Source organism: Saccharomyces paradoxus, chromosome IV, assembly GCF_002079055.1.
Source record: "Saccharomyces paradoxus chromosome IV, complete sequence".
Lineage (NCBI taxonomy): Eukaryota > Fungi > Ascomycota > Saccharomycetes > Saccharomycetales > Saccharomycetaceae > Saccharomyces > Saccharomyces paradoxus.
This window is the reverse complement of record NC_047490.1, coordinates 478,582-503,466: the sequence shown is the minus strand read 5'-3', so window position 1 is coordinate 503,466 and position 24,885 is coordinate 478,582. Positions and strand designations below refer to the sequence as shown.

Here is a 24,885-nt window from a genome sequence, read left to right as displayed (position 1 = left end):
AACGAGCCATAGGAGAAGAATAGACAAATACACATACTCTGTTTGAATACCCCTACCAGGTCTTTTTAAGGAATAAAAAAGGAGAAAACAGGAGAATATACCATATAGGAGACGCGATTTCAAAGGAAAAGCTTGAGAAAGGGTTATCGCTGAAATCTAAGTAGAAAGAAAAAAAATTACAACTGGAGTTAGTATTCTTTTAATTGTTTCTCAGCTATATCAAGAAATAGTTTTTGCTCACCTTTTATTTCTCTATTTTTTTTTACACCACCTCCTGAAAGAGAGCTAATTGGTATATCAGGTTTACGAAGGTTAACTCTTGGTTGTTATAAGTATAACTGCGCACCTGGTGTTCTGTACGAACGTGGAAAAGTCGAAGCAAGGGGAAGAAAAAGATAATAGGCTTGAAGTTTATAAATCCTAAAAAAAGGATATTAAAGAAGACAAGATAAGGAAAAATCTAAAAAATGTCAACAAATCTAGCAAATTACTTCGCCGGTAAGAAAGATACTAAAAATGAGCATGTAAATAGAAATGCTAGCCATGAAAGTAATAGCAAAAGTGATGTCAAAGTTGCTGGTAACGATAACGACAACGACGATGAAGATATGGGGCCTTCAGTATCGATGGCTGTTCAAGCAAAAAACGATGATGATTTCCATAAATCAACTTTCAACCTTAAAAGAACAAGGTCGATGGGTCTTCTCGACGAATATATTGATCCTACTAAAAAACTGTTAGGAAGGCCAGACGACCTATATGGTAACGACAATGAATATTATGACAACTCATCTGATAATTCTTCAAGCAATTCTTCAGATGATGATTATGATGATGACTATCAGGAACACTCAACCTCCGTTTCTCCACCGCCTGCGGATAACGATAGCTACTTAATGCCACAAGATGATAATGATGTAGTGGTAGAACCAGAAAGACATGTTGATTATCTGTCACACGAATGGAAAGAATCTGAAATCTCTAATTCTTGGAAATATATTATTCTAAAGAAAAAGAAAAGAGACGTCGATTTAGTCAATGCCGCTAGATTAGAAAACGCCTCATGGAGAACATGGGCAAAAGCGAGAAACAATTTGAAAACAGTGTCACCTGAAGTAGTTAATTGGTCAAAGGATTCTGATGTAACATGGCTATATGGTCCTATTATAAGGGATTCTGAAAATAACGCCCAAAGTGAAGAAGAACATGATCTAGAAAGGGGCTACGGCTCAGATGATGAAAATTCCAAGAGAATTTCAATGCCGACTAAAAAGTCAAAGTCCCTCACAGCTGCTCCCAAACCAATTTTAAAGAAGAGAACCGTCACAGAAATTATAGAGGATAATGCTTTATGGAAACTGAATGAGGCAAGAAAACACATGACAGAAATGAAGCATGCTTCGGTAATAATGGATCCCAATGGCAATAAAAACGTCCATGACGATTTTGATGCTTTAGCTGCTCAAGTTAATGCCCAGTACTATCATTATCCAAAAAATTCGAATAGTAGCGTTAGTTTGAATGGTCAATCTTCTGATAAAAAAGATAATTATACTATACCGAATTCTCTGGGAGTAAATCCGAATGTTGGCAATGACGAGGGAAAAGAAGACCTGCATCTAAAATCAGCGCTTCGCGTTCAAAACAATCCGTCAACAGCACAATCGGACAAAAGCATACTGGAGAATAATACCAACGATCGTGTTAAGAGTCATTTAGACGAAAATCTGGATTCTTCTGATACTAACAGGTTCCTCTCATCAAAATCTTGCTCAAATAAAGATAATGAAAACCATTCAATTGGATTATCGTCAATATTAACTTCAAGTCCGAGTGAAAAATCCAACAAGCCTACTAAGAATAGACATATACATTTCAATGACAGAGTGGAACAATGTATGGCGCTACGATATCCAGCATCACAATCAGAAGACGATGAAAGTGATGGTGAAAATAGACAATATGTTGACGTTAATAACAATGCGAATGTTACAACAATAAACAACAACAGGACTCCATTGCTAGCCACTCAGCATAAATCTATTCCAGTCAATTCTGCACCTGAGCGCTTTAACAAGGATACTAGCGATGATGATACGTCCTCACCATCATCATCGTCATCTCATTCGGATGATGAAGAACATGGCGGCCTTTACATAAATGCAAGGTTTTCGAGGAGGTCCGATTCTGGAGTTCATTCACCAATAACGGATAATTCCTCTGTAGCTTCATCTACCACCTCAAGAGCTCACGTGCGCCCCATAATAAAGTTGCTTCCTGATACAACTTTGAATTATGGATCGGATGAAGAATCTGATAATGGCGAGTTCAATGGCTATGGTAATGCCGTCTCGCATAACGTCAATACCTCTAGAGGCTATGATTACATATACGATTATAATTCGGTTTACACTGGCGATACCTCTAGTTTTTTGCCAGTAGATTCATGTGACATCGTAGATGTTCCTGAAGGAATGGACCTACAAACAGCTATTGCAGATGACAATGCATCTAACTATGAATTCAACAATGCTGTGGAATCCAAGGAAAAGCATTCTCCACAACTACAGAAAGCTTCAACGAATAATACAACTCGTCAACATGGATCACATATGCTGTTATATGACGACGACAATTACAGCTCTTCTTCAGATAGCGAACAGCAATTTATTGAAGACTCACAATATAATAGTAGCGATGACGAAGAAGAAGAAGATGATGACGATGACCAAGCGGTAGACGATAACCATGATGAAGGACTATCACTGAGGAGAACATTGTCGCTTGGAAAATCGGGATCTACCAATTCCTTATGTGATCTGGCACAACCGTCGCTTTCTTCAGCAACTCTTTCACAGCAAAAAATTCCTACCAATTTCATAGCGGGTAAAACTGACGAAAGCAAAGATGCACAACTGGCTGTTAGGCCGTATCCGTTGAAGCGCAATTCTTCTTCGGGAAACTTCATATTCAATTCAGATAGCGAAGAAGAGAGTAGCAGCGAGGATGAACAAAGACCAATCCCGGCAGGCAATAAATTGGTTAATCGAGGTAGTTTGAAAGGCAGTGTAGCACCAGCAAACATACCATCCCAAAAGAAAACGGCGCTTCCAAAGCAGCCAAAAGCATCCGATAGTTCACAAAGCTTTAGAATTGTAAATAAAACTCCTTCACCTGCCGAAGTGGGCTCTAGTGATGTTGCCATAGAAGGTTACTTTTCTCCAAGGAATGAATCTATCAAGTCTGTTGTTTCAGGGGGAAGTATGATGGACCATCAAGACCACTCAGAAATGGAAACTTTGGCCAAAGGATTTGAAAACTGCCACATAAATAATACTGGTAGGTTAAAGGACAAGAAAGCTGATAGTCTCCAAACCACAAGAAAAGAAGCCTCTTTGACAAATTCGAGTAATGAGAGTTTACAGAAAGTGATGCAGAATGCAAAAGGTATGGCAAGCAAATACTTGCATTCTTGGAAAAGGAGTGACGTAAAGCCACAAGAAAACGGAAATGACAGCAGTTGAAAACGAAAAAAAATTCTGAAATCAACAACGTGAAAAGCAAGCAAATATCCAGCGGGTAGTGTGGATCAGTGCCACTTTTAGGATCCAAGTTAGCTGTAATCAACTGGCATGATCAAGGACGAATGTAAACAGCGAAATAGTTATTTACGTACACAACTGAATTAGTTCTGGGTTTGTAAACTTCTTTATACCTTTACAATATTTGATACTTACGTACAAGAACGTCTTGAACTCCCATAATAGTATTTGAGTTGTATATGCAGGAAATAAATCATGGTTATCCAAAAGACATATTCGTGTGTAATGATTTAAGATAGAGCGCTGTCGATGTTTATTCTTCGATTGTTTAAAGGGTTTTTCCTTAAGAGAAAAAATATTAACACCAGTCTAGAGAAGGAATAAAACAAACCACCACGCAGGTTAACTTTAGGCACAGCTTACAGTCATTGGCAGTATTGATATCCTAAAGCGATATATAAACAATTCAAACTTTTGGTGAGATATCTGGCCAATGTCAATAAATGAAACACCTCACAACAAAGGCCAGGGACTTCGAAAAGCGGGTGGTCGTCCAAAAATTGTTGTTCCTGAAGGATCACCTTCTCGAAATAGTGATAGTGGCTCTTTCACTATAGAAGGAGATACCTCCCTTAATGATGACCTTTTAAGTATATCTGGTAGTGTCACACCAAGAGCGAGAAGATCTTCGAGATTGAGTTTAGATTCAATAACACCGAGAAGAAGTTTTGATTCTAGGACACTATCTGTTGCAAATAGTAGATCGTTCGGATTTGAAAATGAAACGCATAGTGGATCCATGGATTTTTCACCATTGGGAAATAACTCTATCTATGAAATTGTGATGAACACAAGAAGGAAAAACTGGCTCAACTATCCTACTGTTGCTGATATTCCACAAGTTAGTCTAAGCAGAAATGATCTGGATGATCATTGGAAAACCCATGTGATTGAATACGTTAAAAACATCAAAAGTGATTATCAAATATTTCAAAGCACAAACAATATAAGAAATATGAATCAAATGGAGCAGTTAAAAGAACTTCGAGAGGGTGAAAAAATAAATGAGGAGTCGTTCGAAGCAAATCTGAGGCAAGATGATGCTGAACTAATAAGTAGTATACCCGACTTTTACTTTTCAGACAAATTTCAATTAGATAACCCTCGAACTTTTCATAAAGTGTTGGATGCTATCGATTTGTTTTTAACTAAACCGGACATGAAGAGACAAACACAAAGGGAAGAGGCTTTTTTTGAATTAAGGGACAAGCTAAACGATTTTTTGGATATCGTAGAAACATTGCTGGTTACGGAGATATCTAAATCCTCACATAAATTTTTCCATGCGCTAAGCGAGGTTGACAATATTCAGAAAAGGGCTTATAACACAATGAGTGAGCTGGAGGAGTTAGCACAAAATATCAAGACCATCGATGCAGAGAATATCAGAAAAAAGATCTCACACCTAGAAATAATTTTTAAGAGAAAGAATGTAGAGAAACTGGAACAGGGATTATTGCAGGCGAAATTAGTGCTGAACAAAACAGATGAGTGTAGATCAATGTATAAGAAGAACAAATTGGATGAGTGCTTAGAGCTGATAAAATCCATCGATCATCTAATTAAGGGGGATGATTCAGTAAACGAAGATGTTCAATGCTGGACGAGATCTTGGCCCTATAAACTGAGCAATTTGAGAACGATACCCGCCTTATCAGCAACAAGAGAGTTTTTAACTAATATGAAAATTGAAATAGGAGGGAAGTTTAGCCTACAATTATCCAATTTACTAATAGATGATTTAAGGTCCTTTTACAAATCAATTAAACCAATGGAAACACTGTATAGGATACAAACAGGATCTAATGATAGAAAACAAACTATATTCACTGGTAGTTTTTCCTCAAAGATAGGCGAATTAATAGTCAGGTTGAATAGATGCGAAGAATTGACCAGTGCCTTTGACTTATACAGGGAAAAATCTATCGCAGAGCTCAAATCCGTTATAAAAATTTATTTGCCAACAGAAAATACACTCCCAGACAATAACCACGATGAAAAACAACTTAATAATGACTCGACTAGTGGGTCTAAACTTTCAAGATTAATAAAGGAGCAAACTCCTGCAGAATTTCAGTCCATGCTTGTAAAAATATTCACGCACGCGCTAGAAGCCCTTCGGAGACTTTACGGACATCAAAAGTTACTTCTGGATATTTCGCTTAACGAGCTAGCATCTGTTAAAAGCCCAAATGAAAACCAGCACAACATGATTACGCAACTGGATATACGTACTGGCATCAACGAAATAATTAGAATTATTCAATTGCGTACTGGTAAGATTATTGCCGTAAGAAGAGAATTGAACTTATCTCTACGGTATGATTATTTCTTGAAATTTTATGCCATATGTGTTATTTTTATTCAAGAATGTGAAGTATTAAGTGGTGAATTTTTAACGAAATATTTAAGTAATGTTTTAGCATCTCAGATCAAGCATTATGCAAGTGCACAAAGCTCAAAAAACTACCGTACTATAAAAAAAAAAATCGATGCCGAGAAATGGATTCCATATATCGTCGACTCCTCTATCCAAAGTGATGTTAACGATATTGTATCGAGTATAGACATAGACCCATTGAGTTGGACAGCTATTTTAGATATGATAGAAGGTTCTCGTGCTTGCGAAGATGACGAAAGCGAAGGCAAAAGAAAAGATGAAGGAGACGGAACATCCCAAGGTCATAGGAAATCGGTTGTTGTTGGCGATAAAACTTTTGTGGCCAGTAGTTCTTTACTGGCTACCATTGAAGTTATTAAGGAGCTGATGGTTCTTTCAATCAACCTTCCCTCTATATATCTACCAAATTTTGAGAAGTTGTGCTATGACGTGCTGCAATACTATAACAGTAGCGCCATGGCATCTGTCACACAACCTGGAAACTCACTTTTAAAAACGGGTAGAAACTTGTCTATCATGGGAGAGTCATTGGACTGTCTCGCTGAGTTTGTAATTATCGTTCAAAGATTTTATCAAAGGCTTTCCAACTCTAGCAGGGACTTTGAGCCGTTTGACCCGAGTCATTATACAACTCTATTGGGGCAATATCAGGCCTCATCTAATAAGATATACATGGCCAACGCCCCACCACCACCTGTATAAAAATGATAAAGAAAAATTAAATCTCAAGCTATGTACTATTATTTACTTTCTCACACTAACGAATCTTCGATGTTATATTCTCTAAGGAATTCCGCTTTTTGGATATTATCCATGTATTATTTTTCCGGACCTGGGCGGTCAAAAAAAGATCGAGCAAAGATCGAGCGAGATCAAAGGTCTCAAATATGCAGTAAAAAATACCTTTTGCTGAAACTACAACAACGCGCTCCAAGTATCCTGCCAGTTGCTTCACAACTCATCGCCTACAATTTTTAGTATAGTACCGTTTACGACACAGTTGGCGCAGAATAAATTTGGTCCATAGAGCAAGCAGCTGTTTCTAGTCTGCGTCAAGAAAGATAGAAATAGAATGGATAGCACATCAAGTTCTACGAACGCAAACTTCCAGAACGATAATGACCCAAAGGAATCAGTAGAAGAAGCAGTACTAAAGTATGTGGGAGTCGACTTAAAAGACCACGTTAAAAAGATCAAGAAGAAATCAAAGAAACATAAGAAGAAAAAACACGGTTTGAAAATTTCTCGTGAAGACAAGGATACCAACATAGATTGGTATTTGAAAGCATCGGACACAAACGATTCACGTAAAGAGGGTGACATAGAACCAGATTCTGTTGCTGTAGCGGCCATTGCCGCCGCATACAACAACTCAATAAGGGAAAAAGACAAGAGGAGCAACCATAAACGATCTTTTAACAGTAGATCAGAGGGGAAGAAGTACCGTAAATCAAAAAACTCCAAAGAAAGAAAAGCAAAAATAAAAATGGTCCTTGATCCGGAGTTAACTACACTAGACGATGCTATAACAACAGCAGCATTCTCACCTGATGATCTCATTGCTGAAACAGCTTTTGATAAGTATGTTGATGCTGAAAAGACATACCTGGTTAAACACCCAAATAAATCGTCAGAGGTTGACGATAATAATAAAGAAAACAACTTTGATAACAATAGCAGCACGCTAGTTAGGATTTATACCGATTTAGAGGGAATTCCAAATGACGGTAGCTACATAAAACGCACTCCAAAGACACCCGAAAAGGGTATTAAATTAGGTGAATCAACATTAACACTAGAGGAAAACAAGGGAGATACTGCATTGCTGCGATCTGATATTGTGAAAGCCTCTGCAGTCGATGGTGCTATCACAAAATCCGTGGGTAAGAAGTTCACTTCCAGCGAGGAAGATGCTTTGGACCAGTTTATCGAAGAATACATGAAAATAAGAGACCTGGATAGACGCCACATGTGTGAGAGAATTTGGTCTACAGACGGGGTCATTAGAGATGGGTTTTGGGCAAATATCAGCAAAGTTTTGCCTTATAGAACAAGGTCCTCAATATATAAACATATAAGAAGAAAATATCATATTTTCGAACAACGTGGGAAGTGGACGCCGGAGGAAGATCAAGAATTGGCAAGATTATGTTTAGAAAAGGAGGGTCATTGGACGGAGGTAGGCAAATCGTTAGGCAGAATGCCTGAAGATTGTAGAGACCGTTGGAGAAATTATATGAAGTGTGGTTCAAAGAGGGGCTCTAAAAGATGGTCGAAAGAAGAAGAACAGTTGCTGACTACCGTTGTGAATGAAATGATTGAAGAAGCACACCAATACCAAGGGATGAAAGCATTGGAGGCTGTGAACAAAAGTGATGAATACAATCAAATGTATACCAGGGGTCCAAAGGGAAAGAGGATTAGCGATAATCCTACCTTCAAAGATATGATTAATTGGACTGTGGTCAGTGAACGCATGAGCGGAACGAGATCCCGAATACAATGCCGCTATAAATGGAATAAATTAGTGACGGATGAAGCAGCAAGAAACATGATAAGTATTCCTTTTTCTGAAAGGAAGTGGCTGTTAGAAAAGTTGAGCCAGCTATCTAAAGCATCTTATTCGAATATCGACTGGAATAGTATAGCTGCCTCTAAGCCAGGATCTCCCCGGACTGGTCTTGAGCTAAGATTATGTTACGAGCAGATGAGAGAAAAGGTTCAAGACTTCAAAGAAAGGTCGACAGCTGACACAATCGAGTTATTGTTAGAACCAATGAATTAAGAAGGACACTTTCACAAGATATATTTGGGCCCAATAGATAAAGTGCATTTACCGTTTTCAAAAATGAGGAAAAATAAAAAACTGCCTTTCATCATAAGGTGAAGTATTCACTTCAAGGTACATTTGCTTCTTGCAGAAGTGGAGATTATTGAATTTATATTTTTAGTACATTATACAAATAATTATAAAATAAACAGTTACGTAAGTTTTATACCGATTTATACAGTTTAAAATTTAGCAAATTGTTTGTTAGCCTTACCGGTAGCAGCAGAGACCTTGACGACGTTAAATCTAACAGTCTTGGAGATTGGTCTACATTGGCCGACGGTAACGATGTCACCAACTTGGACACGGAAAGCTGGGGAAACATGAACTGGGACGTTCTTGTGTCTCTTTTCGTATCTGTTGTACTTAGGAATGTAATGCAAGTAAGCTCTTCTGATGACGATGGTACGGTGCATCTTGGTGGAGACGACAGTACCGGTCAAGATCTTACCACGGATGGAAACTAAACCAGTGAATGGACATTTCTTGTCAATGTAGGAGCCCTCGATAGCAGTCTTTGGGGTCTTGAATCCCAAACCGGCATTTTTATACCATCTCTTGGTTCTCTTGGAAGTCTTGACCTTTGGGTTGTTGAAGATGTGTGGTTGCTAAAAAAAAGAATGATACAAAAGTTAGTAAGTTATTCGCAAATGTGAAATAACAAGGAGAAATTTTACTCAATAATCCATTGTAAACGAAATTAAATCTGTATGAATTTATCCTTAACCTCTTCAAGCCTTCGGTGCCGCTGGTTTTGTTGTTACTGAATGGAAACATGATTAAGTTTCGTAGCAGATTCCATTAGTCGTAAGAGTAAGCATGCTAAGAATTTGTTGGGAGATTTGCTAAATTCTCATCTAATCCTAAACACTTCCCCTGACAATTTATATATATCTCGGCGAAGTTATTGTTGGTAAAATTTCTTTAAATCCTTTTGATACATTATCGCTGAAGTCATACCTTTTGGAAAGCTCTCTCGGATTGAACGGTTAATTCAGTAGACATCTTGCTGGTTGCTTAAATTCCTTCTCGATGTTTTAAAAAGCAAATCACTATATGAAATGACAATACAGGTATACCATTTTTTAGACGGCACCGTTAAAGTCTATCATCTTGAAAAAGTGCACAATTGTGGAAGACTTCCTAGGAGGAGGGAAGTCCGCCAGGCCAAGTGCGTGAACAGTAAACTTAGGCAGAAAACAGAGGCATCGGAGAGTCCATCCAACGTCGACTTACTTCGGTGAGCCTGGAATTGCCTCTACAAGGAAACATTATTTACAGGGAAAAGTGCCGCGTAACCGTAAAACATTCTTGAAAATGTGAGAAAAAAAAAGGAAAGTGTTTCTTAGTGAGTGGGTGTAAAAATATGAAAGGTCTGGGTTATAAAGGAACTATTTGTCTTGGGTTGCTAAGCAAACTTTCTTTATGTAACAATTGATATGTCTAATCAACACTATCGGTTGGTAAAGGCTCATTATTTATTTATTTTATTATGCAACCATGTATATAAGACTATGGAGCTATCATGGAAAATATATTTAAAAAAGATTAGCAGAACAGAAACGACATATATACGACATTCATGATACGCTATACTTAATTCTTCTTTTTCTTGTCTTTACTAGAGGTAGAATTCTTTGGTAACTCATTGACGAATGGCAAAAATTCTGGTTCACCTGGAATGTACTTTCTCAAAACTTCTGGAACAACTAAACCATCCTCAGTTTGGTAGTTCTCCAAAATACAGCACAAAGCTCTTTGAGTAGCAGCCAAAGTGGAATTCAAACAGTGCACATACTTCTTTTCTCTGTCACCCATTTTTTTTATACCGCATCTAATTTCCAAGTTTCTTGATTGATAATCAGTACAATTCGAGCAAGAGACAAGTTCTTTGTACTCCTTTTGGTATGGGAACCAGGCTTCTAAGTCGTACTTTTTAGCAGCTGCATTGTTTAACTCACCGGAGACAATACCAACGATACGGTATGGTAACTTCAAGGACTTGTAAAATTCCTCAGAATAAGAAATCATCTTTTCAAACTCTTCCCAAGATTTTTCAGGTTCAGTTATGACAAATTGTTCAATTTTTTCAAAAGCATGAACTCTGAAGACACCCCAAGCATCTTTACCGTGAGAACCAGCTTCTCTACGGAAACAAGAAGAGTAGCCGACGTAATGAATAGGTAATTGCTCTTGCGGTTTTTCAAACCATTCGCCACTGTGGTAAGCGGAGATAGGTTGTTCTGAAGTAGCAATTAGGTATTTTTCATCATCCCCATCGATAACTTTGTATAACTCTTCATCGAATTCAGATAGTTGAGCAGTTTTTGACATAAGTTCTTTGTTCATCATAACTGGAGCTTGCAATGGGATATAACCCTTAGCAGCTAAGAACTGTAAACCATAGTTAATCAAAGCTTGGTTCAAGAAAACACCGTAGTTTCTAAAGAAATAACCTCTGTGACCACAGATCTTCACACCACGGTCTGGATCATATCCATCTAATCTCAACAAGATTTCGTGATGGGATAAACTAGCTGGTTTACCAGTTACAGAAGCAATGGGACCAACGGCTTCTAAATCTTCTGGTTTCCAAGTACGAACCAATTCATTGTTTTCTTCATCATTGGAAACAACAACGGATGGGTGAACAATATTGCCTACTTGGAAAACCTTTTTCTTCAAGTCCTTATCTTCTTGTTGCTCCTTTTCAGTCAATTCCTTCTTGTGTTGGGTTAACTTTTCCTTTTCAGCCAATAATTCAGAAGCGTCTTCTTTGTTCTTGAACTTCAAACCAATATCCTTTTGAAGTTTGTTGAATTTCTTGTTCAATTCGTCTAATTCGAATCTTGTTTTGACCCAATCTTTGTAGTCGGAAATGATTTCGTCGACAATTTCAACACTAGCATTTCTAGCTTTCTGAGATTGTCTGATTAGTTCTGGGTTACCGCCCTTATCTTCGATGAATTGGTTGATGTCCAACATTTTTAATTCTACAGTTTATCTTGTGCCAGTTCACGAAATTGTAATATTTATAGTACATTGCAATCGTATCGATATTTTCTAATTTTCTGCTGTCTTTCAAATTTCATCGTGCTGATTCGAAGAAATGACAAAAAATTTTTTTTCTCACCACGTGATTTTTTTCTTTGATCTACATGAGGGATAATTAAGAACCAAAGTGTTAATAAAATAACGGTAGCGACGATTTATAACAGGTTAGGTTATTTGTTGAAATCTGCCTCGAAAATCTGCGGGCTCGCTTCTAACCACATTTTCAACAGGTAAACGTTACGACAAAGCAAACCGATCATATAATTTGAATCTGTCTGACTTGACAACCCAGTGGTACCTTGTTAAGTTGTGACCATGTATTTTTGCATTTGCTCTAAGTGTAAACGTAGGAACTCTTTTCGTTCTGCAGACAATACTTTAAGGGGAAAGTTTAAATAGAATGTCCATCCATATAAGTAATCTATAAGCAATTCACCACGCTACACTTTATCGCCAAATCAAGTATTGGAAATCGATGCGTATAATAAAACGTTTCCGATCACACATTTGCATTCTTGGGTGGAATCATCAGCAATAATCGGAAACAGCTGCAGAATAAACCTGGTTTTTTGAACTTCAAGCATAATATAATATAAATAGAGAAAGGAAAAAACACACTTTCTGAGAATTGGGTGAATAATTAGATAATTATTGGGATTCCATTGTTCTTAAAGGCTATGATATAGGTACACAGAATATACTAGAAGTTTTCCTCGGGGATATAGGAATCCACAAAAGGGAATCGATAGTTCTACATGGTGTTATTACTTTATCTTCTTTCCTTTTATACGTTGTCATTCATTTTCCTATTACATTATCAATCTAATGGAAGCTGAAATGCAAGGATTGATAATGTAATAGGATAATGAATGACAACATATAAAAGGAAAGAAGATAAGGTAATAACACTATGTAGAACTATCGATTCCCTTTTGTGTATTCCTATATCACCGAGGAGAACTTCTGGTATATTCTGTGTACCTAATATTATAGCCTTTAGTAACAATGGAATCCCAACAATTATCTAATTACCCACATAATTCTCAATAACATACTACTAAATAGATGATATTAGAATTTCATTCCAACACTTTCAACATAGTATAGGCGAACATGCCTTAAATAGGTCATTTTAATGATAAACGTACTAATCTCGTAGGAAGTTGCATCTTCTAGTTATAACTAATATGGGGAAGCTAATATGGGATGCTGTAATTTACTACCTTCAATGGGTTTTAGGTCCAATGGTCCAGTGGTTCAAGACGTCGCCTTTACACGGCGAAGATCCCGAGTTCGAACCTCGGTTGGATCAAATTTTTTTTCGTAAAAAATAATAATTGGAAGTTCATCTCCATAGTAAGGGCCGTCATTGCCCAGGATAACATTGTATTCCTTTTTTTTTTTAAGTCACTGTTAAACATGCTGGAGATGTCTGTGAACAGGAATGAACGTTACAGTTACTGTTTATGATAAGAACGTCAAGCACAGATTAGAAGAAAATGTTAAAAATAGCAAGGGTCCCATCAACAACAATCAATCAGCATACAATAATGAGTCAAAGAGCACGGACGGAAGTGATTATGCAATGTTTCCCACTAATGTTAGGTACATCTTTGAAGATAACAACGATGAAATAGTAGATTCAAGTGATGCCGCTTTGACGGCAGGAATAGATAAGGACGAAGATGAACTCGAAAATGTCATAATTGTTCAATTAGATGAATCAGGATCTCTTGAGGATATTACGCTGATCAGCGACCAATACGAGCTTTTGTCGCATAGAACAAATAATCTCAGCTTGGAGGAAAATCAAATGAGAACATTTGCATCACATAGTAATGATTTTAAATCAAATGATGATGGGGAAGAACTCAGCGTTGACAGTGGTAAACTCGGAATGGACTTGGACATAGAACTTGATGTGATTTCGCAATTTTGCGATTTGTCTCCTTTACTTCGCGATTTGAGTCTGAATGACCTGATTAAGCTCTATGTCACACAGAATGAACAGTTACAAATGATCTCCAATTCTATATGACGAAGAAAATGAAGCCGACATTGACTGTCTTAACTTGTATATTTAAGTATATGTTCTCTATATTTTATGACAATTCTGCAAAATTTGCCGGCATTAGATTTATTTTGATGGAATAAAATTTTTCAATTTCTCTCAGTTTTGCTGAGTCAGCTTTGGTAATGAAGTTTATAGCCACACCCTTTCTACCAAATCGACCACTTCTACCGATACGATGGATGTAATTTTCTATTATTTCTGGCAGATCATAGTTAATGACTAAAGAAACTTGTTGAACATCAATACCGCGCGCCCAAACATCCGTAGATATCAGTACACGGGAATGGCCTGTTCTGAAATCATTCATTACTTTATCTCTTTCTTCTTGTTTCATATCACCGTGCATGGAGACTACAGCAAAATTGGATTGAAGAAGCCGCTGGGATAACCAATCTACTTTTTTCTTGGTATTACAAAATATCACACATTGTGTAATAGTCAAAGAATCGTATATATCACACAGAGTATCGAACTTCCAGTCTTCTTTGTCAACATTAACGATATATTGCTTGATACCTTCGAGCGATATTTCATCCCGCTTCACTAGAATTTTAACGGGATCATTCATAAATTTTCTGGTTACTTCCAAGATGTCCTTATTCATTGTTGCGCTTACAACAACAACTTGGCAATTTTTAGGCAATTTAGCAAAGATATCATATATCTGTTGTTTGAAACCTAGCGTCTCGCTCAATAACTCATCAGCCTCATCTAAAACTAGCATTTGAACGTTTCTTGTTTGCAACATTTGTCTCTTAATCATGTCTAATACCCTTCCTGGTGTTCCGCTAACGACCTGGCAGCCATGTTTTTGCATTTTCTTCAGGTCGTCTTTCAGGGTCTTACCACCAGTCATTGCAAATGCATTGACATTCATATAATCACCCAAATTTTTTACTACCTGCCCAATTTGGCTTGCCAATTCACGCGTAGGAGATAGTATTAGAGCTTGCAAATCTTTCTTCCTTAAATCAATAGCTTGTAAAAGGCCGATTGTAAAAGTTGCCGTTTTACCTGTACCTGATTGTGCTTGTGCAATAACATCCTTTCCTGAGATAATCTGTGTAATAGCTCTCGATTGAATAGAGGATGGTGCTTCAAAACCGTATGAATATATTCCTCGAAGTAAATCATCTTTCAGCTTCATGCTTTCGAAATTCGAAGACACCTTTAGTTTTTTCGATGTTTTAAACTTCAGTTTTTGGTCTTCTTCTCTGTTAAAAGACATGTCTACTGTGTTTTTTATTCCCTAAGGTTTATTTATTTGAGTCAACGAATTTTGGTACCTCTTATGAGATACAGACTTATGTAATATTTCTGTATACTTCATGTTTTTTTATTTTCTTTGGGCCCTCGTTATTATCTAGGTCATCGCATAAAGTAAAATTTTCAAACCTCGGCATGAAATCTCAACGGCTGATAGGAAAAGCAGACCTAATGCCTACTATCGATTGAATGCCGCCTTTACAGGTCATTTAATTTCTTTTTATGCTTTCTCTAGACTATATTACAAGTGGTACCTTTTTTAACTTCGTTTCCTGCTTTGGCAAGTAGCAAGACAAATATTATAGAGCATGGACAAGAAAGCTGTCGAAGAAAAAAGGATTGTAATTTCTATTGGTGGAGGACATGCTACTGGCGTGGGGGCAATTGCATTGGACTTACAAAACACCTTCAAAAGTCTGTATAACTCTATTAATATAAGGGTAATAAATTTAGACAATATGATAGAAGGTAACATCAAGAGCTACAATAATAACGACTATGATTTTGATAACATTCTCAATCTGGTCTATGAAAAGCATGCTGTAACTTCTCAAAATGATATGATTCAACATGACTACGAAGACCCAATAGATTTGATAATAGTATGTGGCTGTTATGCGCTATATGATAAACGCATCAACGAAATATCCCAATTAAAAGTATTCTTGGATAGCGATGCAGATAAAAGGTTAATTAGCCTAATCAAGAAGAAGAACGTGGAGAGCAATGAACAACTAGCCCAGCTGATCACTGAATATATGGACCATTTACGTCCGGAGATGCAACAATATATAGAGCCCACTAGGACTTTTGCAGACTTGATCATTCCTTCCACAAATGAAAATCTGGGGCGTGCAGTTCTTGTGGATGGTATAGTGAAAGCAATCGAAGATACTAAAAGCCAAATAGAAGGCAACAATACGAACAACAAAGTACGCCCACGTTTATGGGACTTCGAAGCTGAGACAATGGACTTGGAGAAAGATAGATACTACGATCTCTCATGAGATCGTGGTTTCCTACATCTAGCCATTTAAAATCGCTTCAATGTGACTCTTATTCGCACTTAACATACAGGTTTATAGATTTGTTTAAGCATATACAAAGCAACGCATTTTAGCTCTTCCCTCGCTTTTGACATTCTTGGATCTTGAGAGGTACTCTTACATCATTAGAACCATACTCATTGAAAGTTAAGCTTCTTCTTAGCGTTGATCCTAGCGTCACCTATTTGTACATCGCTGTGACTTCTTTCAGCAGGGCGACTCTGCTCGGGAGTCCTGACTCGTGTTACCTCGAGTAAAGACTATGTCAAAAAAGAACAGCGCCAGATACTGTATATATAAACACTGTGAATCCATCAAAACTAATTATACTAACCATTGTCTACATCTGCAGAAAGAGTCTTGGCTGGTACAAGCAAGAATGTCTATAATCAAAAAATTGGTGTTTAAGAGGTTCAATTCAACTTTGAAGAAAACTGCCCTTCATGATCTTCATGTGTCATTAGGCGGTACGATGGTACCATATGCAGGTTATTCCATGCCCGTACTATACAAGGGCCAAACTCATATCGAATCGCATAATTGGACAAGAACAAATGCTGGTTTATTTGATGTTTCCCATATGTTACAAAGTAAGTTATCTGGTCCTCATTCTGTTAGATTTCTACAACGTGTAACGCCAACAGATTTTAATGCTTTACCTGTAGGGTCAGGGACCTTAAGTGTTCTATTGAATCCGGAAGGTGGTGTAGTAGACGATACCATTATCACGAAAGAAAACCATAACGAGTTTTATATTGTGACCAATGCTGGTTGTGCGGAGAGAGATACTGAGTTCCTTCGCAGTGAGCTGCAAAATGGCTCTACTTCAGATTGTCAATGGAAAATCATTGAGGGTAGGTCACTATTGGCATTACAGGGTCCTAAAGCTACAGATGTTTTGGGACCACTTTTATTAAAGACAGCCCAGGGAAAGGATCTGAAAGAGTTATTTTTTGGACAAAGACACGAATTCGCGTTAAAAGATGGTACTTTGGTTCAAATTGCTAGAGGCGGATACACTGGTGAAGATGGGTTTGAGATAAGCATTGCAAATGAGAAGGCTGTTGAGTTTGCGGAGCAACTTTTGGCCAATCCGTTAATGAAGCCTATCGGACTAGCTGCTAGAGACAGTTTAAGATTGGAAGCTGGTATGTGTTTGTATGGTCATGAATTGGAAGAAAGTATCACACCCGTAGAAGCCGCCTTGAACTGGGTAATTTCAAAGTCAAGAAGAAATATGGTAGATCAAAAGTACTGGTTTAATGGATATGCCAAGATAATGGACCAGCTAAACAATAAAACGTATAGCAGAATACGAGTCGGATTCAAATACTTGAAAAAGGGACCAGCTGCCAGAAATGGTGTCAAGGTCTTCTTGCCCGATGGTCAAACCGAGGTAGGTCTTGTTACGTCAGGTAGTGCATCTCCAAGTTTGAACAACATTAATATTGGACAAGCATATGTACAGAAAGGTTACCACAAGAAGGGCACGGAGTTACTTGTTCAAGTAAGGAATAAATTCTACCCGATTGAGCTTGCCAAGATGCCTCTTGTGCCTACACATTACTACAAACAGTAGACCTTATCAGGGCGAAACAAAAACAATTATTAATCCATGCAATTGTTAAGAAAAGAAAAAGAGTAAAAAAAAATTCGTTATTTTGATCTAGATAAAGACAAATAAAATATGCTGATACTCAAATCCTTTATTTTTTTATATTCACGTAGCTTTTTGTATATTCTTAAGGTCTGTTCCATCTTCTGTCCCCTTCGCGTGGAGATAGGCTGAGCGGTTATCTTTATTAGAAAACACCCCAGATCTGTCCGTCAGGTTGGAGAAATGAACAGACAATCCTACAACTATATTTCACAACTTAGGAAAGATGAAGGATTATCAAGAATACCATCCGCATAACATTTATGGTAAGACTAGTAATTCCTTTATAAGAGCGTTGAAAAGAGTATTTATTATCTGCCTTTTCCTTTCAGGCTCACTGAGTATTGTGGTCTTTCAGATTTGTGTGCAGCTTCTTCTCCCTTGGAGTAAGATTAGATTGCAGAATGGTATGAACCAGAGTAAGAAAGCCTTTATCGTTTTGTTATGCATGATCTTGAACATGGTTGCTCCCTCTTCTTTGAATGTCACTTTCGAAACATCGCAGTCATCGAAGAACTCTTCTAACACCAAGTCATGCTTCAGATTTAAAGACAGGGCTATAATAATCGCAAACCATCAAATGTACGCAGACTGGATTTATCTCTGGTTGCTTTCCTTTACCTCAAATTTAGGCGGTAACGTTTTTATCATCCTGAAGAAAGCCTTGAAGTACGTCCCATTACTGGGATTCGGCATGCGAAATTTCAAATTTATATTTTTAAGTAGAAACTGGCAAAAGGATGAGGAAACCTTGACTAGTAGTTTGATTTCCATGGACTTGAACGCGAGATGCAAGGGGCCCCTTACAAACTATAAGACTTGTTATTCCAAGACAAATGAATCTATTGCCGCTTATAATTTAATCATGTTCCCTGAAGGTACAAATCTAAGCCCCAAGACAAGAGAAAAAAGCGATGCATACCGCCAAAGAGCGCATTTGAACCATGTCCAATTAAGACATCTGTTATTACCACACTCTAAAGGCTTGAAGTTTGCAGTGGAAAAACTAGCTCTTAGTTTAGATGCCATTTATGATGTCACGATTGGATATTCTCCAGCCTTGAAAACAGAATACGTCGGGACTAAATTTACTTTAAAGAAAATTTTCTTAATGGGTGTATATCCAGAGAGAGTAGATTTTCATATTAGAGAATTTAAAGTTGATGAGATCCCTTTGCAAGATGACGAAGTTTTCTTCAATTGGTTACTAAACGTGTGGAAGGAGAAAGATGAACTGCTAGAAAACTACTACAACACAGGCCAGTTTAAAAGTAAAGGTGAAACTGAAAACCGATCTACCGTTGTTATGAAACAAACAATCGGATTTCAGCACGAAACATTAGCACCCCGCTTCCTTTCATATTATGGGTTCTTCGCTTTTCTTATTTTTTTATTCGTGATGAAAAAAATCCTCGAGTTAGCCTTGAGGTAAACGTAATTAAATTTTTCTTTCGTATACGGCTTCCATTTCGCTCAGCAATCCATAACGATAGAGTTACAATATATATAAGTAGTGGTTGCTTTCATATAAATTATTAATATACTCTTTTTGAACTCATCGCAGGAAATGTCGCCGGCCCCTCAACTTCGCGCCGTATCGCATTTTTTTTTTTTTTCAATACAGGATCAAGACGAAAAACACTTTTCTCTTCTTGTTTAGTCTTTGTTGACTGGATTATATCTCCAACAAAAGGGAAAATCCCAGATTGGCCTTATAATATAAGAATTGTCTTTTATCTTCTTTGTTTCATTCTGTACATCTTTCTGTCTTCTCAAACTTTCTTTTATTTTTTTGTATATATAGAACTAAGCAACAAGACTATGGATACCTCTGACGAAATTCATGATAAAATACCCAATACATTAAGAGAACAACAGCAGCATTTACGCCAAAAAGAGTCAGAAGGATGCATAACAACATTGAAAGATCTTAATGTGCCCGAGACAAAGAAACTTTCCTCCGTGCTACATGGCAGAAAGGCGAGTACGTATTTAAGAATTTTTAGAGATGATGAATGTTTAGCCGATAACAACAATGGTACAGATAGTAACAATGGCGGGTCCGTGCCATGCGCGGACAAAATAACAAGGACAGAATCTACTCCCAAATCATTACCAGAAGAATTACAACCTTCTGATAAAAAGAGAAACCCAGATACTTCGTCCTCTCCATTGTCAAGTTTCATTTTATCTAACCACGAGGAGCCGGCAATTAAGCCCAATAAACACGTGGCGCATAGCAATAATATTATTGAGAGGGGCCAAAGCTTTGATGAGAATATTGCAAAACAACAATCATACCAACCGCAAGTGATACATCAACAAACTTCTTTAAAGCCAATTCAAAATGTAGATGAGGGATGCATTTCGCCTAAGTCGACTTATCAAGATAGTTCACATGGAATATCAGAGGATTTAACATTGAAGCCTGTTTCTTCTGCAACATACTATCCTCACAAAAGTAAAGCTGTTTCTGGTTATGAAGAAAAGGATAAAATGGAAAATGATATCGATACTATTCAGCCTACCACCATAAATTTCGCCTCTAACATAGCTGCACTTCCTAGATCTTATAGCAGGCATACCTTCAAGGTTAAGACTCATTCAACTTTATCACAGTCTCTAAAGCAAGAAAACATCAATAATAGTAGTAACAATAAAAAAGCTCAACAATCTGTGCAACAAAGCGAACCAAACAAAGAAAAACTCAATACGCTTGAACAGGAGAAAGGAGGCGAGCAAGTGGAGGAAGAAGAGGATGAAGGCGAGGACGAACATAGAGAATATCCCTTGGCAGTAGAACTAAAGCCATTTACGAATAGAGTTGGAGGTCACACCGCAATATTTAGATTTTCGAAGAGAGCGGTTTGCAAGGCTCTAGTGAACAGAGAAAACAGGTGGTATGAGAATATAGAGTTGTGTCATAAAGAATTATTGCAATTCATGCCGCGCTATATTGGTGTTCTAAATGTTAGACAACATTTTCAATCAAAAGATGATTTTTTAAGCGATTTGGATCAAGAAAACAATGATAGCAGCAAAAACATAGAGGTTAATCATGACAGTAACGACGATATTCCACTTAGTACGGAACCTACCGGGACCCCCTTAACACACATACATTCCTTCCCTTTAGAACATTCATCGAGACAAGTGCTCGAAAAGGAGCATCCTGAAATTGAACCCATTCATCAACATGTGAAAAGGTCACTGTCGAGTTCCAATCAACCTTCTTTGTTGCCTGAGGTAGTCTTAAATGACAACAGGCATATTATACCGGAATCCTTGTGGTACAAATATTCCGATTCTCCAAACTCGGCACCGAATGATTCGTACTTTTCGTCCTCCTCTTCTCATAACTCGTGTTCTTTCGGTGATCATGCCAGTACGAATAAATTAAAAAGACGCGATTCTGGGTCCACCATGATCAATACCGAATTGAAGAATTTAGTCATAAGAGAGGTGTTTGCACCAAAATGCTTTAGAAGGAAAAGGAATTCCAATACGAGTACGATGGGAAACCATAATGCGCGTTTGGATTCTAGTCCATCTTTTCTCACACAAAAATCAAGAGCCTCGTCCCATGATGCATCGAATACGTCCATGAAGACTCTTGATAATTCATCGTCACAAGCGAATCTACAAATGGATAACTCAAACGTCAGCGCTAATTTACAGGGTCCTTTCTTGAAAAAGTCACTTCATGAGAAAATATCCAATGCTTTAGAAGGCTCACATTCAGTAATGGATTTGAAGCAATTCCACAAAAACGAACAAATAAAACATAAAAACTCTTTTTGCGGTTCTTTATCCCCTATTCTCACTGCAACTAATTCCAGAGATGATGGAGAATTTGCCTCCTCTCCGAACTATATCAGCAACGCACAAGAGGGTGTTTTTGATATGGATGAAGATACGGGGAACGAAACGATAAGTATGGATAACCAGGGCCATCATAATGGCCCTGGTAAAAATAAGATTATAAAGTCATTGGGGTATAACGTTTCAAATGATTATAGCCATCATGACATCGAATCAATTACGTTTGAAGAGACATCTCACACCATTGTCTCAAAATTCATCTTATTAGAAGATTTGACAAGAAACATGAACAAACCCTGTGCTTTGGATCTAAAGATGGGGACAAGACAATATGGTGTGGATGCCAAAAGAACCAAACAATTATCTCAACGTGCTAAGTGCTTAAAGACCACTTCTAGGCGTTTAGGCGTTAGAATCTGCGGATTAAAGGTTTGGAACAAAGATTATTATATCACAAGAGACAAATATTTCGGTAGAAGGGTTAAGGTTGGTTGGCAATTTGCTAGAGTACTTGCACGATTCTTGTATGATGGTAAGACGGTTGAAAGTTTAATCAGGCAAATTCCAAGGTTGATCAAGCAATTAGATACTTTGTATTCTGAAATTTTTAATTTGAAAGGTTACAGGCTATATGGTGCATCTTTATTACTAATGTACGATGGCGATGCTAATAAATCAAATTCTAAAAGGAAAAAATCTGCTAATGTTAAAGTCAATTTGATCGACTTTGCCCGTTGTGTGACTAAAGAAGATGCAATGGAATGTATGGATAAATTTTGTATACCCCCAAAATCACCAAATATAGAAGATAAAGGGTTTTTACGAGGCGTGAAGAGCTTGAAGTTTTATCTCTTACTAATCTGGAATTACCTGACTTCTGATACGCCACTAATTTTCGATGAAGCAGAAATGAACGATATGATTAATGGAGAAACAGATAAGAATAGTTCCCCTTCCGCTACCGGTTCGAAAATCAACTTTAACAGTAAGTGGGATTGGTTGGATGAATTTGATAAAGAAAACGAAGAAATGTATAATGATCCAAATAGTAAACTGAGACAAAAATGGAGAAAATACGAGCTTATTTTCGATGCAGAACCAAGATACAATGACGATGCTCAAGTTAGTGATTGAAAAGGAAGGATAAAAGTTATGAAAATATTCTTTAAACTACACCTATTCCAATCCGTATTGCATTTATCTACCCGCACCTTTTATTATTTTGATTGCATAATCCGTAAATACATGAACGAGCATAGCATATATATCTACATATATGAAAAGACAAACGAATTTGTATTTTGTATACGCATATGTGACCACCGAAACCATTAGGTGGAGAAGGTCACTCCCGGGTAAAGGCAAAAGTCGCGAAAATAATAGCCAAAGGAATAAACAGTCACCTTTAACAAGAGGCGTAGTCACTGGTTTGTGAAAAAGGATTGATGAAGCACTCGGACGCGTGAGGATATATGTACATATGATGGCTAGTACGTCCAACGATGAAGAAAAGTTGATACCAACCGCTGACAAATACTTTATTGAGCAAAGGAATATAGTATTGCAAGAGATCAACGAGACTATGAATTCGATCTTAAATGGTCTGAATGGTCTGAATATATCATTAGAAAGTTCGATAGCTGTGGGAAGAGAGTTTCAGTCTGTTTCAGACTTGTGGAAAACACTTTATGATGGGTTGGAAAGTTTATCTGATGAAGTGCCCATCGATGAGCAACCTACATTATCTCAACCGAAAACAACAACGGGGTAAAAATCGCGGTTCCCCTACTTTTCTTAGTATTATCCATAATTTGGGTTTTCAGTCGCAAATTAGATAAAGGATATGTAAGATATAAATTGTAATTTAAGCTTAATTATGAGTAAGTCGCGAACAACTTCTGCTAGTTGAAAAAACTGAGAGCCATCGAAAACCTTCCCTATGTTCTCCTCTTTGAAATTAGCTGTCTTTTGTTTTGGATGATAATAGCTGCTTTTTGGATAAACCTACTTTATATTTAACCTTGTTAGAATCCACCTGATAAAATGTCTTGTTCGTTTCATATATCAAATCCTTCAAGCTTTTCTTCTTCCTTGGAGGGCTTTTCTTCATTGAAGGCGGTGGCTGTCGCCTCAAAGGCTCTTTTAATGGAGAGACTTGATATTGATCTTGTTCTCTTATTTCCTTTTTGACATCCGAATAGGTAGTCCCATTGGAGCTTCCGTCTTGTTTGTCCTTAGACAGATTTTTGGCACGAAGTTGTCGTTTTTCCAATTCCAAATTAAACAGCTTTCTTTCTACAACGTTAATGTTGACTATAGGAGATGTTGTGATTGACCTTTTGTTGTTTCTAATAGGAACGACTTCAGTATACAGGCCCTTTTCGGTGTTATTATGTTCCCTGAGTGGTATGTAGGAACAGCTTCTTTTATTCGATCTTTGCTGCATCGTCTCAATTTTCCCCCTTTCTATTGTCTCTGACATAGCGTTATAGTTCAGAAGTTGTTGCAGTTAAGAAGAATTTTACCTGGGCGGCTACTTTCATAAATACTGCCTTACTCTAGCAAAAATCAGGAACACGTAAGCTAGTTAAGAGCCGTTAAATATGAAAATATACAGAAAAGAGAATAAACATTAAAATGACATACTTATTTGTCATGCAAACTGATGTCTCGTCCATAGTCTTCAATTGGGGCGATCCTTTATCAAAGAGCATACCCGTCTCAGCAAGAGGCACATACCTATCATACCAGTGGCGAGACAAACTACGCATAGTAAACATATGTAAAGTTGCTTGCGATTAATGTTCTTTTCAGCCTAGCAGTTCTCGTTCAGGTGATATAATATCCCTCAAATGGTTTTGGTTCTAAACAACTAGTAGTGGTAAACCTGTCTCCTTTAGTAAGTAGTAAAGATTGGCAGTTATAGTCATTCACAACGAATTTCAAGCAAAAAGAGCAGCAGCTTGCATGAGATGCCAAGACAATACTGACAAATCCCCCAAGAATTGGTTTTATTGCTAAAATTCTCATCGTCGATACTTCAAGCAGGCATATGTAGCAAGCAAAAGTGGGCATATACATGCTAGGATGGAATTTAACCGAACATAAGGGAGACCTTAGTCAAGTCATCTCA

The 24,885-nt window shown here is 37.4% G+C and overlaps 14 protein-coding genes and 1 non-coding gene across 15 annotated transcripts; 10 read left to right on the top strand and 5 right to left on the bottom strand.

The window, feature by feature from the left end:
• Positions 1-467: 467 nt before the first annotated feature.
• REG1 (protein phosphatase regulator REG1) lies at positions 468-3,524 on the top strand (the record flags this gene model as incomplete). The annotated part of the gene is made up of 1 exon (XM_033909391.1): positions 468-3,524. The coding sequence occupies one exon, from the start codon at positions 468-470 to the stop codon at positions 3,522-3,524; it is 3,057 nt and encodes a 1,018-aa protein (XP_033765282.1).
• Positions 3,525-4,035: 511 nt separating this feature from the next.
• On the top strand, positions 4,036-6,705 carry VPS54 (Vps54p; the record flags this gene model as incomplete). Its single annotated transcript, XM_033909390.1, has 1 exon — positions 4,036-6,705. One exon carries the CDS (start codon positions 4,036-4,038, stop codon positions 6,703-6,705), a length of 2,670 nt encoding a protein of 889 aa, XP_033765281.1.
• Positions 6,706-7,075: 370 nt separating this feature from the next.
• On the top strand, positions 7,076-8,788 carry NSI1 (Nsi1p; the record flags this gene model as incomplete). Its single annotated transcript, XM_033909389.1, has 1 exon — positions 7,076-8,788. The coding sequence occupies one exon, from the start codon at positions 7,076-7,078 to the stop codon at positions 8,786-8,788; it is 1,713 nt and encodes a 570-aa protein (XP_033765280.1).
• A 227-nt stretch (positions 8,789-9,015) lies between these two features.
• RPS11A (40S ribosomal protein uS17) lies at positions 9,016-9,838 on the bottom strand (the record flags this gene model as incomplete). Its single annotated transcript, XM_033909388.1, has 2 exons — positions 9,016-9,441; positions 9,794-9,838. 2 exons carry the CDS (start codon positions 9,836-9,838, stop codon positions 9,016-9,018), a joined length of 471 nt encoding a protein of 156 aa, XP_033765279.1.
• A 103-nt stretch (positions 9,839-9,941) lies between these two features.
• SPAR_D02450 (uncharacterized protein) lies at positions 9,942-10,142 on the bottom strand (the record flags this gene model as incomplete). Its single annotated transcript, XM_033909387.1, has 2 exons — positions 9,942-10,091; positions 10,113-10,142. 2 exons carry the CDS (start codon positions 10,140-10,142, stop codon positions 9,942-9,944), a joined length of 180 nt encoding a protein of 59 aa, XP_033765278.1.
• Positions 10,143-10,429: 287 nt separating this feature from the next.
• SES1 (serine--tRNA ligase SES1) lies at positions 10,430-11,818 on the bottom strand (the record flags this gene model as incomplete). Its single annotated transcript, XM_033909386.1, has 1 exon — positions 10,430-11,818. One exon carries the CDS (start codon positions 11,816-11,818, stop codon positions 10,430-10,432), a length of 1,389 nt encoding a protein of 462 aa, XP_033765277.1.
• Positions 11,819-13,125: 1,307 nt separating this feature from the next.
• SPAR_Dtrna6V lies at positions 13,126-13,199 on the top strand. Its single transcript has one exon. It is a non-coding gene; the product is annotated as a tRNA-Val (tRNA).
• Positions 13,200-13,331: 132 nt separating this feature from the next.
• On the top strand, positions 13,332-13,925 carry ATG31 (Atg31p; the record flags this gene model as incomplete). The annotated part of the gene is made up of 1 exon (XM_033909385.1): positions 13,332-13,925. The coding sequence occupies one exon, from the start codon at positions 13,332-13,334 to the stop codon at positions 13,923-13,925; it is 594 nt and encodes a 197-aa protein (XP_033765276.1).
• Positions 13,926-13,989: 64 nt separating this feature from the next.
• FAL1 (ATP-dependent RNA helicase FAL1) lies at positions 13,990-15,189 on the bottom strand (the record flags this gene model as incomplete). The annotated part of the gene is made up of 1 exon (XM_033909384.1): positions 13,990-15,189. One exon carries the CDS (start codon positions 15,187-15,189, stop codon positions 13,990-13,992), a length of 1,200 nt encoding a protein of 399 aa, XP_033765275.1.
• A 346-nt stretch (positions 15,190-15,535) lies between these two features.
• DAS2 (putative uridine kinase DAS2) lies at positions 15,536-16,234 on the top strand (the record flags this gene model as incomplete). Its single annotated transcript, XM_033909383.1, has 1 exon — positions 15,536-16,234. One exon carries the CDS (start codon positions 15,536-15,538, stop codon positions 16,232-16,234), a length of 699 nt encoding a protein of 232 aa, XP_033765274.1.
• A 418-nt stretch (positions 16,235-16,652) lies between these two features.
• Positions 16,653-17,852, top strand: GCV1 (glycine decarboxylase subunit T; the record flags this gene model as incomplete). Its single annotated transcript, XM_033909382.1, has 1 exon — positions 16,653-17,852. The coding sequence occupies one exon, from the start codon at positions 16,653-16,655 to the stop codon at positions 17,850-17,852; it is 1,200 nt and encodes a 399-aa protein (XP_033765273.1).
• Positions 17,853-18,156: 304 nt separating this feature from the next.
• Positions 18,157-19,362, top strand: MLG1 (putative acyltransferase; the record flags this gene model as incomplete). Its single annotated transcript, XM_033909381.1, has 1 exon — positions 18,157-19,362. The coding sequence occupies one exon, from the start codon at positions 18,157-18,159 to the stop codon at positions 19,360-19,362; it is 1,206 nt and encodes a 401-aa protein (XP_033765272.1).
• Positions 19,363-19,751: 389 nt separating this feature from the next.
• On the top strand, positions 19,752-22,886 carry KCS1 (inositol polyphosphate kinase KCS1; the record flags this gene model as incomplete). Its single annotated transcript, XM_033909380.1, has 1 exon — positions 19,752-22,886. One exon carries the CDS (start codon positions 19,752-19,754, stop codon positions 22,884-22,886), a length of 3,135 nt encoding a protein of 1,044 aa, XP_033765271.1.
• Positions 22,887-23,232: 346 nt separating this feature from the next.
• On the top strand, positions 23,233-23,523 carry DAD1 (Dad1p; the record flags this gene model as incomplete). Its single annotated transcript, XM_033909379.1, has 1 exon — positions 23,233-23,523. The coding sequence occupies one exon, from the start codon at positions 23,233-23,235 to the stop codon at positions 23,521-23,523; it is 291 nt and encodes a 96-aa protein (XP_033765270.1).
• A 186-nt stretch (positions 23,524-23,709) lies between these two features.
• On the bottom strand, positions 23,710-24,234 carry HED1 (Hed1p; the record flags this gene model as incomplete). The annotated part of the gene is made up of 1 exon (XM_033909378.1): positions 23,710-24,234. One exon carries the CDS (start codon positions 24,232-24,234, stop codon positions 23,710-23,712), a length of 525 nt encoding a protein of 174 aa, XP_033765269.1.
• Positions 24,235-24,885: the final 651 nt, after the last annotated feature.